This window comes from Mustela erminea, chromosome X, assembly GCF_009829155.1.
Source record: "Mustela erminea isolate mMusErm1 chromosome X, mMusErm1.Pri, whole genome shotgun sequence".
NCBI classification, from domain to species: domain Eukaryota; kingdom Metazoa; phylum Chordata; class Mammalia; order Carnivora; family Mustelidae; genus Mustela; species Mustela erminea.
In genome coordinates this window covers 128983323-129001253 of record NC_045635.1, presented here as the reverse complement: position 1 = coordinate 129001253, position 17931 = coordinate 128983323, and the positions used below count along the sequence as shown (strand labels likewise).

The window sequence follows — 17931 nt, the reverse complement described above, 5'->3', positions numbered from 1 at the left end:
TTGCTCTTACACCGCTGTCCACTCTGCTTCCCCTATTCATTCTCCCAGAATGGTTCTATTCTAGTCACTCGTGGTTTCTTTCCCCAAAGGTTAAAAATCGACGCATTGAGTCTTGCATTGGCTTAGTTCCCATAACCTCACAGCGGTCATGTTCGAAAACCATCTTCCTTGGCCTCTCTCTTCCACCCGCCTGCACAGCAGACATCCAAGCGCTTCCTTTCGTCTGGGCTTGAAGCCTTATCCCAGAGCAAGCAGCTTTCTCTTTACCCTTTACCTCCCCTTTTTGTTTACTGTGTTTGCAGTCAGGTTTAGTGAGGTCTAATTTCCATCCTGTAACCTCCTCCTCTTCAGGCGTACAGGTCTAGGACTTTTAACAAATGCAGTTTTGTAACCACCACAGTCCACTGCATTGGCCCCACAGACGGACTGCTGAAGCTGCTGGGTGGCGCTGACACCCAAGGCAGATCACACAACTCTATCACCAACCCTCCCTGGGCTCCCCTCTGACTCAGAGACAAAGAGCCCTTTACAGTGGCCGACAGAGGGGGATGGGACCCAGCCCCCCTCATCTTCTCTGACCTCTTCCGCTCTCCCCTCCACCTTGCTCCCTCTGGTCCAACCACACGGGCCTCCTCTACTTTCTCAAACAGGCCAGGCCCACCCCTGCCTCAGGGCCCTTGCACAGGCTCTTTCAGGTCTGGAAACCTCTACCCCTGGTGTTCCAGCTGGCTCACTCAAATTTCATTCCTGGCCAGTCTATTTGGAATTGTATCCCACATCCTCCCCTCCTGCGTGACTTTAACATGTGGGGGGGGGCAGGCAGAAAAGAAGTAAGCAGGTGCTTCGGGCTGGAGGCAGTGGGGCAGTAAAGCACTGTCCGATATGGAGGAGTCTGGGGAGTTCTGCACAGAGGGGGACAAGAGCTACTGCTGGTTTCTCGGGTTCCCAGAGCCTGCTGCACTAAGACTAGAATGAGGGCAGGCAGGTGGGACAGAAGTGGGGACACTGGGCATCCAGGCAGGAGCCCAGGGTAGCTGGGACCTGACTCGGGGTGTGGAGGTGGGGAGAAGGGAACAGATTCGGACTGGACCTTGAAGGGAGAGCCACCAGGGCCGGCTGAGGATGGACATGGCCCTCGCCCTCCTCAGAGCCTCAGGACGCCGGCTGGAGTTAGCCCTCCCACCCACCCACAGGCCGACAGCCTCCCCACCTGCTTCTTTGCGCACCGACCACCCACTTGCCGCCAGGACAAAGCCACACGAGACTCCATTTTCCCAACACTTAATTAGGAAAAGACTTCCATGAACAACGACGACAGGAAAGCTCATGCCCGAAAAGAGGAGAGAAGTGGGTTTGGGGGCCCAGGAGACGGGGCCAGAGCCCTCAGAGAAAGAAGAACCAAGGAGTAAGGCACGGCCGCCGTGACCAGGCCACGCTGGGCAGGCGCAGGACAGGGCGGCTGAGGGCAAGGGGTCTGGGGCAAGTGCGTACAGCACGGAGGACATGTGGCAGTAGGGCCGGGAGAAGGAGAGTTCCAGAGCCCCCAGGGCCACCTCCAGCCTGGGCCCAGGCCTGCTTCTAGTTGTCCTGGTGCTGCCAGCGGGGCCAGGAGAAGGTCCCATCTGACTCTGGAGCTGCGTGGGAGGGGGATCTGTGGCTCAGCTGCGGGGAGAACCCTGGGCCCCCGTCACAGTCCATGGGTGGCGCTGGGGGGGGGCGTCCCCTCCCTCTATCCCCTGCCAGGCCCCCAAGTGCTGCTGGTGCCGAGATCCCCCCTCCCCCGCTCGGAATGGGCGGGGCCAGCCACGGCGCAGGGGGGAAGGTGCCCAAGGACAGGCCAGGGCTGCTGCTGTCACAGAGGAGCCAGGACGACTCAAGGACAGAAGGGGTGTGTGGGTGACAGCATCCGGAGAAGGGACACGTGGTTACAGATGGGGGTGGCGAGAGGGAGATAAATTAAATAAATAGGCTGTTAGGGGTATAAATAGCGAGGGCGGCAGGGGCTGCCACAGCACAGGGGCAGGAGGGCTGGGGGGCGGACAAGAGGGCAGGGGGGTGGGGGGTGGGCGGGCAGGGGGCAGGGGTATTGCTGCTGCTGGGGTCGGGGGCTTGGTCCTGTCACCCCTGCCCCCACACAGGGCCCAGAGGAAGGCACTAATGAAGGGGGCGCCCAGGTGTGCCAGGGGCATATTGGCCCAGGGAACCCCTGCCCCCGTGCCCCCGGATCCAGGGCTCAGCCCGGAGGACAGCTCAGGACCGAGTCGCCCCGCCCCGCAACCGGTTCCGCCACCCTCAGCTGTTGCTGGACACGAGGCTGATGATCTGTTCCAGTTTTTGTCGCAACTTATGCTTCCGACAGGAGGCATCTCGGTCCAGAGCAGTGAGAACCTGGGGGAGGGGGTGTCCCCCCGGAGCGGGGCTGGCGAGGAGGGGCCAGTGCCCTCCGGCCAAAGCCCTCCTCCCCAGCTGGAGCTCTTCCCTCCCCGGCGCCTCGGCGCGCCCCGACCTCTCTGGGGGCCCCTCGGGCACGGGGCAGGAGGCACAACCCCTCCCCGGCAACACGGTGGGCAGCTTCTCCTGCGCCCCAGAGCCCCTCCTGCTGCAGAACCGGGCTCCCTGCTCTCGGGGGCCAGAGGGCAGCCCCTCCCGAGAGCGGCCCGGATGGCTGACCCCGAGCTCCCCAGCCCCTCGGCACACGCAACTCCCACGCCCACCTGAACCTCTCTCGGGCGGGTTTCCAGAAGGCGTCCTGTCCCTTGACCGGCAGGCAGCAGCCCCCGCGGAGCCCCTCGCTCCCTCCTCCCTGACCTCCCCCTGCCCCGGTGCGCGCGTACGTGCGGCCCTTGCCGAGCCGGGAGGTCACCCTGCACCTGCCCTCTCGGGGTCCCTCCCGGCCCTCTGGCCGCCCCGCCGCCGTCTCCGTGGCCGCTCCCTCTCTCCTCCACCACCTCCGAGTGTCCCAGGGCCCCAGGGCTCGCTGCGCGGGCCGCTTCTCCCTCTACACGGGCTCTGGGCCGCCCTGGTCAGCTCGTGCAGGCTCCGGGCTTTCAGGGCCGGGTCCTGGCTGGAAGGTTCTCATTTCCAGTAATAATACATCCTCAATCTCACATCTCTAATGTTTCCAGCCTCCTGAGGCTGCAGTCACAAAAACCATGGGCCCTATAAGGCTCTAGCCCTGCTCAACTTCTGGCCTCATCCCTCTGGGCACCCCCACATCTACCCATCCCTTCCCTGGACCTTTACTTTTGCCCAACCAGAACTTTACTCTCTGGCCCGTGGCTTCTCTCCTAGGTCCCTCAAACCCCAGCATCTGCGGAAAGCATCCCAGGTACTGGCCTGGAGGCTGGCTAGGCGGGGCGCTGTGAGCAATCTCAGGGATGGCCTCCAGGCCCTCTCTGTCCCCTCCCATGCCCTGGAGCTCCCTTACCCTTACTGAGCCCCCCACTTTTGCCACCAAGTGCAAGTTCGGGGCCTAACAACTGGGCGCCTGTGGAACTGGCACAAACCTCCTGCCGGTACTTGGTGACGTAGAAGTAGAGTTCGCTGAGTGCGCTCAAGATGTTGAAGTCACTGGCATGGAGACGCGACTGCTCCACCAAGTAGGCGTCCATGTCCTGGTCGCTAATGGACGCCATCTTCGCGATGTCCCGGTAGTACCTGTCGGAACCCTGAGTAGGTCACAGAGGCAGGTGCCGCCAAAACCCCTGACCTGGCTCTCAGGCCATTCTCCGGGCCTTCTTCCTAAAGCCGACAGGGCTGGGGAGAGGGCGGGGTGGCAAGCGGGCTCTCTGGGCTGCCCAGTCAAGCTCCTCTCCCCCACAGCACGCCCTCCCTCTCCCCAACCCGCCCCAGGCCCACCCAGCAGGGGGCTGCAGGACCCACCTCTCCACCCAGCTTTTGTAGTTGGGGATGTCCTTGGCATAGAGCAGCTTGTTGGACGGGGAGTCCTTGCCCAGCCGGTGCTCGGACGTGGAGCACGAGTCCATGAAGGTCTGGGCCACCACGGACAGGCAGGCGTCCGTGATGCTGCTCTTGTGGATGTCGAACACGAACTGGGGGTTCTTGATTACGTTCACCCAGAAGCGCAGGGGCAGGCTGGGGAGAGGAGCAAGTGCCTGAGGCCCCCTCCCGCCAATGCTCCCCGGCCAGCCTGGGCATGGCCAGGGTGACATAGTGAGGTTGGCCGTCCCTTAACTCCCCGCCAGCCTTCTTGCAGAGAAAAACACGAGTCCATGGCCTTCCATCCTAACCCCATGGCCAGCATCCCCACCCACCCTGCTGCCGCTGACAGCACTGTGGCCCCCCATCCTGCAGCACCCCGTCTTGCCACCCCCCGTCCTATAACACCCTCCCTGCACAGCCCCCTGTCCAGCAGCAGTCCCCTGTCCTATGGCCCCCCTATCCAGCACCCCCCAACACAACCCTCCGTCCTGCGGCCCCCCATTTGGTGCCCTCCTCACACGGCGCCCCCATCCTGCGCCCCCGCCCCGTCCAGTGTCCTCCTCGCACTGCCCCCTGTCCTGCAGCCTCCCGTCCAGCGGCCCCCCTGTCTGGTGCCCTCCCCGTGCAGACCCCCATCCGGCAACCCCCCATCTGGCACCCTCCCGGCTCGGACCCCCGTCCTGCGACCCCCTGTCCGGCTCCTCCATGCGTGGCCCCCCATCTAGTGGTACCAGTTGCTCTTCCAGGTATGGCGCACGTCAGGGTCACTGATCTGGCGCTGGTCAGCCTGCTCGTCCAGGAAGTCGAACATGTACTTGATGGCCAGGGGCAGGGCCGATCCCCGGTGGGCCGTGCTGAATACCGTCTCAAAGAGGTCGTCCACAAACTTCTGCAGCGTGCCCTGCAGGGGCTCGGCAAGAGCACAGGCCGTGACGGGGCCAGGCCGGGACAGCCCCACTGCAGAACCGGGGCAGGGGACAGGGGCCTCACCCAAGACAGGCCCAGCCTCAACCTCTGCTGGAAGTTCCTGAAGCAAAAGCCTTGAGAAAGGCCCACCCGGATGCAACCAATCCCATGGCCTCCCCCCACCCCGCCCCAGGGCAGGCCAGGCCCACCACAGGGCCAAGGCCAGGCTACAAGTTGTCTGGGCTCAGGCCATGGTGGCTCCCAGCAGGCCTGCACCTTGGTGGCCAGCAGTCGCGTCAGGTAGATCTCCGAGACCATCTTGCTGCCGCGGTCCCCCTCCCGGTGGTCAGCATGGTCATGGTTCTTCACCAGGTGCCACAGCTTGGTGCCAGTCTCCTGGTCGGGCGTGATCATGGGTGCCCGAGAACGGAGGCTGTCGGGGCTACTGGCCGTGCGCAGCAAGCTCTCTGGGGCCAAGGACAGGCATGCCCCTTAGGCCAGCGGTTCTTGCCCCGCTCTGTCCTGGGAGCCCAGCAAGTGAAGGGGCGGCCTGCCTGCTCCCACTGGCCCAGGCCCACCTCTAGGCTCCACGAAACTCAAGGCCTCCCAAGGTCAAGGCCTGGGGAGGCCACCAGAAGCAAGCTGGCCCAGCAACGAGGGGGCCCCCCATGATGGCTGACATGGCCTCGAAGGGCACAGAGCCAGCAAAGGCTGCCACGCAGAAGGCACCTACCGTAGCGGCTGAGGGAGCGAGTAAAGGTGAAGGAGTTGGCCATGTTGTAGGCGGATACTTGTTTGGGCACCAGCGCCACCAAGGAACCATCTGTCACCTGGAAAGCCCGGAGAAAGAGGCAGGCGGTGCAGGAGGCTGAGGGGCCAAGGGCCTCAGCCGCCACCCAACCTGACCCTGCAGGGTGCACGGGCAGAGGCACCTGAGCCTCCCTGCACAGGGACCATGACCACAGGGGCAGGAGAAGGGAGGAGCTGGTGCCCTAGCTCCTGTGTCGTCAGGACGGGGCCATGGCTCCCAGGTGGCCCTGGGGATGAGCAGGCCCCCTGCCCCTCACCTGGTAGTGGGCCAGCGAGTTGACCCTCTTCCAGTCACACTCGATCTTGGTGGTGACATCTTCATCCTGGAGGATGATGCGGGCCATGCGGCCCTGACGCCATTCTGCAGGCCACAGACAGCCCTTGAGGTCCTGCCTGGGGTCCCCCCAGCCCTGCACCCACTCCCCTCCAAAGACAGAGCCCAAATGGGGGTGTGAATGCCAGCCGGTGTGACGCGGCCACAGGGTGGGGGCCAGGAAGAAAGGAAAGGGCCGCTTACCTAGGTCCATGTCCTCAGCTCTGGGGCGCTGGGAGTACGGGGTGCCCTTGTACACGGCGTCTAGCAGCTTATCTTTGGCTTGGGTGATGCTGTCACAGTTGAGAACCTTCACTGGGACCTGAGTGCTGCCCTCGCTCTCCGGGAACACGCAGTGCAGGGTCTGAGAGTGGGGGGCACCACGGGGTGGGTCCTGGGTGAGGCTCCTTCCCCTGTGCCTGGAGCCCAGCCCACCTGGCCCCCAGCTCACCAGCGTCTTGTAGTCAATCTGCTGCCGGATGAGCTTGTCCTCGCTCAGAGAGTAGCGGGCCTCGCCCGTGATGGCGTCGATGGGGCCCTTCTCCATCTGCTGCTTGATGGCGCAGTAGAGCAGGAAAAGCGGCTCCCCAGCACACTCCTGCAGCCAGGGTCGGGCACCCGGCTCGCCACCTGCCTACCAGCTAGCCGCCTCTCCCGTCCCTGCGCCCCATCACCTCTGCCCGCCCCTGGCCCCATCCCCACCAGTGCACCTTCAGAAACTTGTGCAGCAGGAACGTGAACCAGTTGGTAAGCATCTTCTCGGCCACCGACTCGGTCCTAGGGCATAAGGGGCACTGGGCCAGCAGGCAGAGGGCAGCCTGGACGGGGCCTGCTCTAGCAGGGGTGGGGGGCAGGCCGGGGGCGGGGCTGCCTCCCCTCCCAGTACCTGCGCAGCAGCAGCTTCGGGTGGTTCCTGCTCTCCAGGTTCTTCTCAATGAGGTCGGCCAGCAGCTGCTTGAGCAGCCCCGTGGCGTAATCCAGGCGGCTCTGCAGGACCACCATGGTGAGCGAGGCCACGGTGCCACGGTCGCGCATGGAGAAGCTACTCTGGGCCTCCAGCGTGTGAATGAAGGTGAGCACGAAGGCGCGGCTGTGCAGTAGCTGCCCGAAGAGGCGCAGGGCCTTCTCGACGTGCGGGGGTGTCTGGGAGGGACGGGGAGTCTCAGAGAGTGTGGGGGTCCACCGAGGGGACAAGGAGTGGGCAGGCAGGGCGGGGACTCACGTCCAGCTCCTTGAGCACTGGATGGGCCTCAATGCCTGGGAAGAGCACGCGCACGGCGTACGTCCGGTAGTCCAGGAACGGGATCTGCACGCCGTCCATGTGGCTGGTCAGCTCGTTGATATCCGTCTGCAGCTCCGCGAAGGCTGGGAGGGGCAGGGAAGTGGAGTGAGCAAAGCAGGGGAGAGGCCCCCCTCCTCCCCGCCCCCCTCCCAGGGCCCCCCGCCACGCCCCCGGCCCAGGCACCTTCCTTGCACTCCAGAGCCACGCGGGACTCCAGGTTGTCCATCTGCAGCTGAAGCCGCTTGAGCGTGCGGTCTGCGTCCTGGGTCTTGCGCTTGTAGGCCACCAGCACGGCAGTGATGGCCAGCAGCAAGAGCCCGCCGCCCGCCGCCAGGCCCACCATGGCCGGCAGGGTGAGCGCCCGCTCGGCCGTGATGTGCAGGGTACCCAGCCAGAACTCCAGGCCGCCCACCAGGACCTGCAGGGACCAGCGCGCCATGAGCGCACCCCCACGCCCACCCCACGCGCCCCTGGAGGCCTCCCCTGTCCCCACCCACCATGACAGGCTGCCGGCCTGTCTGGCGCGGAGAGTCACATAGGAGCTGCGTGTCGGAGACGGTGAGCGTGCACGGCTGGCCCCCGATCAGCACCGTGTAGTTGAGGCGGGAGGTGCCGGCCGCTGCAGGGATCAGATTCTTGCCCTGTCGGCGTTGGGGGGGGGCGGGTGACACAACAGGGTCGCGGCTGTGGTTCCCCACCTCCCCGCCTCTCCTGGCCCCTGGGCCCCACTCATACCTTCAACACTACGTGGGAGCCAGGTTTGACATCCAGGACGCCAGAGGGCCCGAGGGGCTCAAAGCTGGGGTCCGGGTAGTAAGTAAAGGAGGACCGATTGAGGGAGCGGGCCGTCTGCACGTGGTCCAGCAAGAAGCCGAACTCATCGGGATGTTCTCCCTGGGCCTGGGCTTGCGGCCGTCCCAAGAAGATGCCGGGGGCCTTACACAGCATGGCAGTGTCGTTGATCACCTGGCAAGTCTGTGGGGACAAGGGAGGGCAGCCCAGTGGCTGAAGCCACAGGGGGCAGGGGCCGGTGGGGTGGGGGCGGGGCGGGGCCACAGCGGCCGGCACTCACATTGGTGGTCTCGATGCCTCGGTACTTAGCCCGGACCCGGGGCTCCTGGACTGTCAGTAGGTGGGTCCCACTCACAGTGATGGCAGTGCTTCCACTGGGAGCGGTGGGGCGGAGGGGCCTCAGGGTTAGGGTTAGGGTCCTCCCTCCCCCCACTACCCCCAGCCTGGCCCAGGACAGCTACCAAGGCTGCGGGGGAGCCGAGGGCCTCCTCTACCCAGGGCGCTGGGTGGATGCCAAGGAAAGGACTGGGCCCCCTCTGCCGATGAGGGCTTGGGCTCCCAGGAGGTGGAACCTGATGCCCGAGACTCCGGCCCCCAGGCAAGGTGCCAGAACAGCTCAGGGACACAACCCCCGACCGCCATCAACGCTCCCCATGTTTCCCAGGGTCTTACTTGATTATGCTCCAGGTGGGCTCAAGGCGAGTGACAGTGGGGTCCTGGGTGTACGTGTAGAGGACTCCAGGGCTGGAGATGTTAGCACGGTCGATGGCCAGGGTGACGGGGGCCTGGCTGGGGCCCAGAGCGGACGCGGGGGAGATGCACACGATGGCCCCAGCATCCCTCCTACACTGGCAAGCAGGGCGCTTAGGGCAGGCGGCTCAGGGCCGGGACCCACCCTGCCTTGTGTCCCCTACGAAACGCCCAGGCTGAAGCTGACAGGGCCCTGCCCACCTCACAAACTGGCACTCGCCATCTCTCACGGTCACAGTGACCCTGCTGCCGGCATCCAGAGAGCTCCCGGAGATGGTGAGCCGTGTGCCCCCAGAAGCGGGGCCCCGACTGGGACTCACGCGGTCAAACGCTGGCGTCTGTGGGAGAAGCACCCTTGAGGGAGGGCTAGGGGGGTACTCAGCAGGAGTGGGGGGTACGGGACAGGCATCTCACGCACCACAAAACTGTAGAGCTGCTCAGACTGCGTGCGGAAGTCAGCCGAGCAGTCACCCACGCAGAGCTCGGCGGGCCCGGGCGGCGGGCTGGGCACCAGCGACTCCTCCATCTCACACACGATCCTGGGGGTCCGAGAAGGTCAGGGCCAGCTGCAGAGGGCCCAGGGCTCAGGGCCCCGGTGCGCACGCAGCCGCACTCACCTCTCAGCGCTGATGTACTCTGAGGGGATAGAGTTGCAGCGCACACCCGCAACCCGCAGGCCCACCTCTCGGTAGCTGAGGCCCAGGTTCTCGCCCACAATGGTGACCCGGGTGCCTCCCTCCTTGGGCCCCATGAGTGGGTGGATCTGCAGAACAGGAGGAGAGGGACAGGGTGAGCCCAGATTGACAGGTGCCCAACCGAAAGAAGAGGGCAGGGGGGACTGACCTGGGCAATGCGGGGGTGGCTGCAGCGGGTGCCCTTCTGGCTCGGGTGCATCCAGTTGGTCTTGGGGGCCGGGCAGTGGGCCCGCAGCTGGCACCTGTGCTCCGAGATGCACCAGCCACAGTTGAAGCGAGGGTCAGCCTTGAGGCAGAGGCCGCAGCTGGGCCGCTGCGCCCAGCACTTATACAGGAGAGCTGTGGGCAGAGGGCACTGCTGGGGAGCAGCCGCGCAGGGGCCCAGGGCTCAGAGAACCCCGATGAAGGGTCCCCCCACATACACACCATATGCAGCCCCAGCTCATAGCAACTGGGCCCCAGGAAGCGAGCTCACCAGCCCCATCCCACCCCTCACCTCGGAAGGTGGCAGGCTTGTCGATAGGAAAATCTCCATCCCAGACCACAGAGAAGTCCAGCTCTGTGTCACCATACTCGTCACCGTCATATGAGTACTGGGAGAGAGGGAGCCTCGTGAGCCCCGGGGGGGCGGGGGGGGGGCTGGCCTTAGCCCCGCCCACCCCGATGCCCACGCCCCCACGCCCCGCCCCGCCCCCTCACTCCTCCCGGCCCCGGGCCCCGCCCGCACCGAGGCGTTCTGGCACTGCACGCTGCTGCTGTTGAAGCGCACAGCCGGCACCCGCTGCTGGCGCCCCTGCACCCGGACCACGCACTCGTAGTTCTTCTGGCCCGACTGTGGCTGCGGCAGGTTCTTGGCGCGCAGGGTAAGAGGCTGCATGACACCCACTGGGATCAAGAGGTCCCCGCTGGGCAGGAGCTCAGGGCAGCCCTGAGGGGAGAACACCCGTCAGCCACACACACACACACACACACACACACACACACACGCAGGGGGTAGGGGGGTCCCGGGGGGAGGCTCCGAGAGAAACCCGGAAGATCAAAGGCATAAAGGTCAGAGAGCCCAGCCCCCTGGCGCGCAACACCTCCCCCTGCCCCCGCCTCACCTCAGGGCTGTGGACCCTGCCCTCCTGGAAGGAGCACTCGTGGGGGTGACTGGTACACACGTGGCGGTACTTACACCAGTGGCAGGGGTAGGGGCTGCCCACGCAGGACACGCACCTGGTGGGGGAGAGGCTTGGGAAGTCAGAGGACCGGGCCTGCCCTCCTACCACTCTCCCCCAGGCCCGGTGGGGAAACGGGAGGGAAGAGGGCCCGAGGGCCCACCTGAGGTCCACAAAACCCAGCAAGGGATGAAGAGATGTGGGGACAGAGGTCAGAAAAGCCAGGACTCACGACTGGAGTGCGCTGCAGTTGTAGAAGACGAAGTCGACCCCGGCGAACTTGACCCCCGTCTCCTTGGACAGCAGCTGCAGCCGCACGGTGCGGGTGGCCCCTGCAGCGAGCCCAGAGGTGGCCGTGAGCAAGCCCGGGACGCAGAGTGCCCCCAGCCCAGAGAGCCCCAGCCCACTGACCATGCCCCCGGGTGAGAGCCTGGAGCTCCTGGAGGGAGGGGGAGGGGCACTGCAGCTCCCCGGAGGGCAGCAGGACGGCCTCGCTCTCTGTCACCTCCTCAAAGGCACAGCTCACGCCCACGCTGAGGTCTGGCACGTTGCGCATGGCCACAGTCAACTGGGGGAGGCAGAGGAGTCAGAGTGCGGCGTGCGACCTGCCCCACCGCCTCGCCCCACGCGCATCTGCCAGGCCACTCACCTGCACCCTGGGGGAGGTCACTGAAACGTTGTTGGGCCGGACCCGCACCTGGACACACTTGCTCAGCTCCTCAGCAAAGCCGTGTGGGGCTGAGGCACCCGGACAAGCCCCTTCGCGGCAGCATCTGCATGGGATCAGGCCAGAGCCTGTGATGCAGCCGCCCCAGAGGGCCCTGGCCAGGGGAGTCGCGGAGGTCCGGAGGGAAGAGGGGCCAGCTGGCCCAGCCCCCAGCGCCAGGCACCAGTGTGCTCTGGCCTCGTCCCCTGGGGTCCGAGAAGTGTCCCGGAGGATGCAGGTTCTGCTCGTTCGTTGGATGAAATAGAAGGGGAAAGAGGAGGAGGCCACAAGGGCGTGACCGGGAGAGACGGGCACATGGGCAGCCCGCAGGGGGTCGAGACGACTCCTCCCTGGAGCAGGACCTCCCCAAAGCCACCCTCCCCACTGGCCCCCTGCGGCCACCCTCACCTGTGCTGCAGCACACACCAGCCACAGTGGGGGTCCCCCGAGCCAAGGCAGGCCGCACAGCTCCCATACTGCTCGCACGTCTCCACTGGGAGCTGGCTCACCTGGGGACAGTCGCGTCACTACCTGCCCAGCCCCCCACCCTGCCGCCCACCGCCGCCCGCCACGGGCCCACCTGCTTCTCACTCAGGAGGTAGATGTGCCGGTGATCAGGGCTGAAGAGCAGGTCCCGGAGTATGGGGCTGCCGTCCACCACAGGCACTGTCTCGTAGAGGTGGGCGTACTGGGAGCCATCAACCCGGACCTGGGCCACGAGACAAGCCAGCCGGATGTCATAGCTGTGCCACACGCACCCAAGGCATCCTCTTATCAAGCTGCAGCCAGGGCCTGGAGGGGTTCGGCACTCAGCCTGCCCCCCAGCCCCCGCCCCCGGCCCCCATGGGCAGGGGAAGGAGGGTTCAAAGGCCATCCCTGGAGGCCACTGGGGGTGTCTCGGCCAGTCAAAAAGGCCTCCAAGAACTAGAGATGGAGAGATTCATGGTACCTAGGCCTGGGGGAGAGGGTGGAAGAGCTCATGGTGGGGGAGGACGTTTTGTGGGGTGACCTGTCCTGGAACAAGAAACTGACCATGCTTGGACTACTAAGCACTGTTCTGGAGACTTACTGAGAGGCACACCCGAGATGGGGAGCAGGGTGTGATTTGGGAATGATGCCTCCCCAGGTTTCAGATGCACATGAGGGCCTAGGAGGGGGACAGACTGGGCTCTCTTTATGAATCTCCCCCACCCTGCCCCATGTTCCCAGCCCTCCTGGGGGCAGCACAGAGCCAGCTATCCTGACTCCTGTCCCTTCAGAGCACAGTGGAGCTCCCAGAGTCCATCTCCCCCTTTCCCACGACCCTCTGTCCCAGAATGGAAGCAGCCCCAGGGCCCATGAGGGGACAAGAGGGCACAGGCTCGGCGGGGGCGGGGGGGTGTCACAGCCATATTTCTTCCTCATTCATTCAGCAGAGGACTCAGCAACGATGGCTAGCAAGGAGGCCCCAGGATAGGCCTGGGCTGTGTCACACGAGCCAGCCCTTTAGGCCATGGCGGGCACTAGCACTGGTGAGGGTAGAGTGTGACTGGGTTCCTGGGGCCCGGTCTGGGCAGTCCACCTCCCCTCCCTGGGCCCTGCCCTGTCCGGGGCCTCACGGCACATGTTCTGGCCCCGGCCCCCAGCCTACCTTCTTCAGACTGCCGGTGCGCGTGCCGATGAAGACCACGGAGTGCTGGCGGTAGGTGTAGGCAGCCACGCTGGCCATGCCATCGCTGCTGTCAGCCAACAGAGGCAGCCCCTCGATCACGTGCAGACCCCCCAGGGGCTGGTTCAGCACCAGCCCACAGAAGTTTCCGTTTATCTGCATGGGCTGGCGAAACAGGAGGGGTGCAGTGAGAGTCAGAGTTGGGGGACAGTGGCTGGGCGGAGGCCACGTGACCCCATATTCTGGAAGGAAGCAGGAACTGGAATTGGCTCCCCACCAGCCAAGACCAACTGCGGGCCCTGGGACCCTGCGGGAAGTCAGAGGCGGCTAGAGCAGCGGCGGGGCAGGGCGCTCACCGTGTTGATGCAGGGCAGCTCCTTGTTGAGCAGCCAGGGCAGGGCCAGCGTGCCCTCCCCACGGTAGCAGGACTGGATGCGGCGCCGGATGTGGGCGTTGATGGTGCTGAGGGTGAAGAGGCAGAGCACGGTCTGCCGCGGGGGGCTGGCCCGGTTCTTCTGGCCCTGGGAGAAGACGGTGAAGAGCACGTCCTCATCAGGCGGCACACCCAGGGCCTGGGCCAGCAGCAGGCCGGGCTTGGCCAGGTGGGCGCTCTGCACCAGGCGGTACTCCACGCCTCGCCAGGAGCAGCCGATGGGGAACTCCACATACGAGTAGAACTCCGAGTCCCCGGCACACATGCGCACGATCTTGGACGTGAAGAACTTCTCGCCTGCCGCGTCCAGCAGCGTCTGCTGCGTGTCCAGCTGCAGCGTCAGGAAGTACACGAAGGAGGCGCTCACGAAGCCGTAGATGTAGTAGATGTCGAAGGCGGGGTACGAGGACAGCGTGTCTGAGGGGATCTTGATCTGCGAGGACACGAACTCGTCCTGGTATACCTGGGGAGCAGGTGGAGGGGGCGGCGTGGGACGAGGGCCCCCCCGGCCCCTGTGGTCCTGGGAGCCCAGGCCGCAAAGGCCACCGACTGCAGGGGAGAGGGGGAACGGCCGGCATCCTGGGCCCTCGCCCGTCCTCCCGTCCCCACCAGCCGCTCGTCTCCTCCCGGGGTGGGCCAGGGGCGGCCCAGGGGGAAGGCAAGGAGGGCAGCGGTAGCCAATCTCGGGAGGGCCGAGCAGAGACACCGGGGCGCGAGCGCCCGGCACCCGCCTGAGAGGGCGCGGGCAAGGGGCTCACCCACCAGACTGAACATGTCACTGCTGTCCTCGTCGCCGATGAGCTTGCGGGAGCTGAGGGTGGGGAAGTACTCGGACTTGCCATCCACCGCGGTGCCCACGAACAGCTTGCTGGGCCCCTGGTCCTGCTCCACGATGACGCCAGCCATAGAGTCCGGCTCCTGAGCCCCCGACAGGTAGTGCTCCTTGCGGTGGTGGGGCTCGCCCAGCTTGAAGAGGTCGTCCAGGCGCAGGAACTGGCAGACGCCCTGCCACACGCTGCCGCAGGCCACCAGGCGGCGGGCCGCGTAGTCCACGAGCAGCAGCTTGTTCACGTTGTCCGCGGGCGCCAGGCGGTGCGCGCACGCGCGCATGCTGGGGGGCGGGTAACAGCGGGCATTGTCCTCCACGGGCCCCGTGACGTGGGCGCGCAGCTCGGTCAGGTTCGGAGCCAGCTTGAAGACGCGGTTCACCGCACCCACAAACACCTCCCCAGTCACCCGGTGCACCGCCAGGTGGGTGAGCGTAGTGTCCGTCACCAAGAAGGCAGGGAAGGTCCTGCTGCCACTCACGGCCCCCGCCACGGCAGGCAGCAACAGCAGAAGGAGGCCAACAGCAGGCATGGCCGGCGGCTGCACCCAGGGACAGGCCTGAGCGGGGAGAAGCAAGGGCAAATAAGAGGCCTTCCACCCGCCCCCACCTGGCCCAGGGCACTCATCCACCCGCAGACCGGAGTCCCAGATGGTGACCGTGGCCCGGTGCAAAGGGCCTCCACCAGGGCGCATAAGTGAGCAGCGAGCACAGGCGGGCTTGACGGCCATCAGTCACCCCCAGCCCCCGCTGGAAAGGAGCCAGGAGGCCTCCCCTCAACCAGGCCACACCCAAGGGGGCAGCAGAGCCAGATGCTGGGAGAGGCAAGGCGGGAGGCCCTCCCAGAATGAAACGCCAAACACAGATCCTGGAGCTGAGGGTGGCCGGCCACAAAGAGCCTCCATAGGCAGGCCCCAGGCCACGGAGACACCCCATGCCCAATTTGGGGGGAGGGGAAAGGCAGAGAGTGAACAATCACAAGTGTGTGTGTTGAGGTGGGTGGGAGGGCCACCTCCCCAGAGTGCCAGTGCCACCAGGAGGCCCAGGTCAGATGTCTGAGGCATCAAGGTCTGAGAACAGACCCAGCGCCATCACATCCCTGGTCCGGGCCCCAGCTGCCTCCTTGCCCTGAGGGCCTCCCTCAGCGGACTGTCCGGGAGCCTGCTGTCTGGCTACCCACAGCAACACAAAGCCGAGTTGTGCCTGTTCCCACAGCCACGCGCCCAGACAGACGTAAGTCAGGCTCTGCTCAGGCACAGCCAGACAGATGGCCCAGGCAGCCCACAAACGGGCTCTCCCTCCAGATCCAGAGGTTAGCTGGGGAAGGGGAGGTGTAGGGGGGCAGAAGGAGCCCTATGGAAAGGAAACAATGTCCCCCAATACAGCGAGGCCTTAGGGAGATAGGGTGGGGGCCATAGGGACAGAGCCCAGCTTGGCCAGGTCCTCGCCCCCAGGCCACACCCAACTTCTCTGCCAGCTCCAGGCAGCAAAGCCAGCAGAGCAGTCTCGTGGCAGCCAACGGGGCAGGGCTCAGCGCTACCCTCCCTGAGCCCAAGCCTGAAGTGGGACACAAAGTACCCAGGTTGGGGGAGGGGTGCAGGGAACCAAAGTAAGAGAGCATATAAGAGAGAAAAAGAAAAAAAAATGCCTTTGCTAGAACAAGGAACAGGCCCTGCCTGAAACTGCCGACTTTCAGCTCAGACTGATCATCTCTCTGGGGCTCTTTTGTCAGGTCTGCATCCTGGACCCCTAATGCAACAGCCAGAGAAGAAAGGGAGGCGGGAGAGAAGGGGGGCACATCCCACCCTAACCTCCTCCACACCCCGCAGGAATACAGGCCTAGGAATGGAGACCTGGAAAGGCAGGACGTGCAACCCATGCCCCCATCCCAACCTCCACCTGTAAGCGGGAGCCTCAAGCATCACAGGCACACCCAGCGGCTCTGCAAAGGGACAGCCCCTCCCAGAGATGCGCCTCCAGCGCCCCGCTCCCCGATGCCCCTCCCCGTGCTGCTGGCCTGGCTCGCCCTGCTCCCACCACGGGCACCCCTCGGCCGACCCACTAGTACCTAGTGGATGGAGGCGCCGCAGCAGTCCTTGGAGGGGTCGCTCCTCAGCCACAAAGGGTCCCCATAGGGCAGGGGAGCTGGGCTCAGACGGGCGGTCCTTGCTGGCGCTGGGCCCGCAGGACCAGTCAGGCCGGCGCCCGAGATGCGAGACAGAGGCAGGGCCCGACCCCTTCAACACCCAACCGGCCGAGCCCTGGGCCGCTGAGCCGCTTGGCTCCGAGCGGGCGGCGGGAAATGGAGGCCACCTACCTACCTGTCCCTCCACCGCCGCTGGCTCCGGGTGGCCGCCTGCCAGCCACGTGGACGCGCACCCCGAGCCCCACACCGGCCCCACTCGCGCGCGCCCGCCGCCGCGCCCCGTGCGCGCCCCCGCCGCGCCCACACAGTGGGCAGGCCCGCGGCCGCCAGGGCCTTTTAAACCCGGACCGTACCACCGCGCCGGCCGGGGGCGCCCAGGGAGAGCCGGGCGGCCGGGCGCGCGGGCGGGAGCCGCTCCTGCTCCTGGGACCGCGGGAAACCCTGCGCGCCACCCGAGACCCCAGGAACCGCCCGGGTCCCCGCACAGCGAGCGGACCCCCCCCCTCGCCCCGCACAATGGCCGCGTCCGCGAGACGCGCCTCTCCCCCACCTCCCCGCCCGCAGCCTCCCGCAACCCTGGGACCCGTGCGCGCCCGCGCCACACCCCCTCGGGCCCCGCGCGCCGCCGCCGCGCACAGACCCCGCCCCGCCCGGGCGCCCCGAGGCGCGTCCCGGGCCACCTGCTGCAGGTGCGCGGCCGCCCCGGTGTCCACCTGTCAGGCGCGCACCGGCGGAGGACGGTGCGGTCCTTACTCGGGACACCGTCGCCCCCGAGGACCATACCCCGGAGGGCGCGGCTAATACCAGGCAAGTGGCCAGCGCCGGGACTGGAGGCTGTCAGCCCTTTACACCTGACCCCTCAACCAGCTGACCCCAGCCACCCTGAATCTGGGGGCTTCATTCCCCTGCTTTCTGTTTCCTTTTTCTTTTTAGACAGCTTTATTGAGATAGAATGGACCTATCACATAAGTCACTCATTTAAAGTGTTAACACTTGGTGACTTGTACTATATTCACAAAGTCGTGCGACAATCTGCACTATCAAATTCCAGGACATTTCGTCACCCCCCAAAGGAAACCCCCATACTCCTAAAGCGTCATTCCCGCCCCCCATCCAGCCCCTGGTAACCACTAATCTACTTTCTGAATAGGGACACCTCATGTGAAAGGACTCATACAATATGCTTGCGTCTTTTGGGTCTGGGTTTTTTAACTTTACCATAATGTTTTCCAGGTTCATCCATGAGGAACTTCCTCTCTTTTTAGGGCCAAATAATATTCCATTGCATGGATATATCACATTTTATTTATCAGTTGGTGGGCATCTAGGTTGTTTCTATCTTTTGGCAATTGTGAATAATGCTGTTAGGAATATTTGTGTGCAGGTGTTTATGGGAACACATTTTCATTTCCCTTCCACCTAGGAGTGGGATTTCTAGGTCACATGGTAACTCTATTTTTAACATTTTGAGAAAAAGGGCCAAAGAGCTTTCCAAAGTAGCTGCACCATTTTTAAATTCCCA

At 65.1% G+C, this 17931-nt stretch overlaps 1 protein-coding gene across 4 annotated transcripts; it reads right to left on the bottom strand.

Moving 5' to 3' along the window:
* Window positions 1–776: 776 nt before the first annotated feature.
* PLXNA3 (plexin A3) lies at window positions 777–16737 on the bottom strand. Of its 4 annotated transcripts, XM_032330843.1 has the most exons (33): window positions 16332–16735; window positions 14200–14823; window positions 13361–13900; window positions 12987–13169; window positions 11937–12065; window positions 11765–11865; window positions 11300–11423; window positions 11062–11218; window positions 10883–10982; window positions 10594–10708; window positions 10218–10418; window positions 9987–10083; window positions 9639–9829; window positions 9413–9558; window positions 9214–9334; window positions 8997–9133; window positions 8718–8888; window positions 8326–8419; window positions 7989–8228; window positions 7751–7894; window positions 7437–7671; window positions 7194–7336; window positions 6858–7114; window positions 6682–6748; window positions 6423–6569; window positions 6176–6335; window positions 5916–6019; window positions 5582–5678; window positions 5125–5315; window positions 4674–4843; window positions 3883–4095; window positions 3507–3657; window positions 777–2388 (listed from the first exon to the last, which is right to left on the bottom strand). In XM_032330843.1, exons 2-33 carry the CDS (start codon window positions 14794–14796, stop codon window positions 2293–2295), a joined length of 5619 nt encoding a protein of 1872 aa, XP_032186734.1. In that variant the 5' UTR covers window positions 14797–14823; window positions 16332–16735; the 3' UTR covers window positions 777–2292. The 4 variants fall into 4 exon arrangements, with proteins under 4 accessions (XP_032186734.1, XP_032186732.1, XP_032186733.1 ...); XM_032330841.1 differs by having other exon boundaries at window positions 777–3657; XM_032330842.1 differs by having other exon boundaries at window positions 777–3657; window positions 16585–16735.
* Window positions 16738–17931: the final 1194 nt, after the last annotated feature.

What these genes read in the sequence shown, in the direction of transcription:
- PLXNA3 (XM_032330841.1), bottom strand. Translation starts at nt 14,796, where the DNA reads ATGCCTGCTGTTGGCCTCCTTCTGCTGTTGCTGCCTGCCGTGGCGGGG. An exon ending in ACCTCCTGAGTGAGAAGCAG is followed by an intron (nt 11,866 to 11,936) that starts GTGGGCCCGTGG and finishes GACTGTCCCCAG; the next exon opens with GTGAGCCAGCTCCCAGTGGA. An exon ending in CATACCTGGAAGAGCAACTG is followed by an intron (nt 4,096 to 4,673) that starts GTACCACTAGAT and finishes TCCTCTCCCCAG; the next exon opens with CCTGCCCCTGCGCTTCTGGG.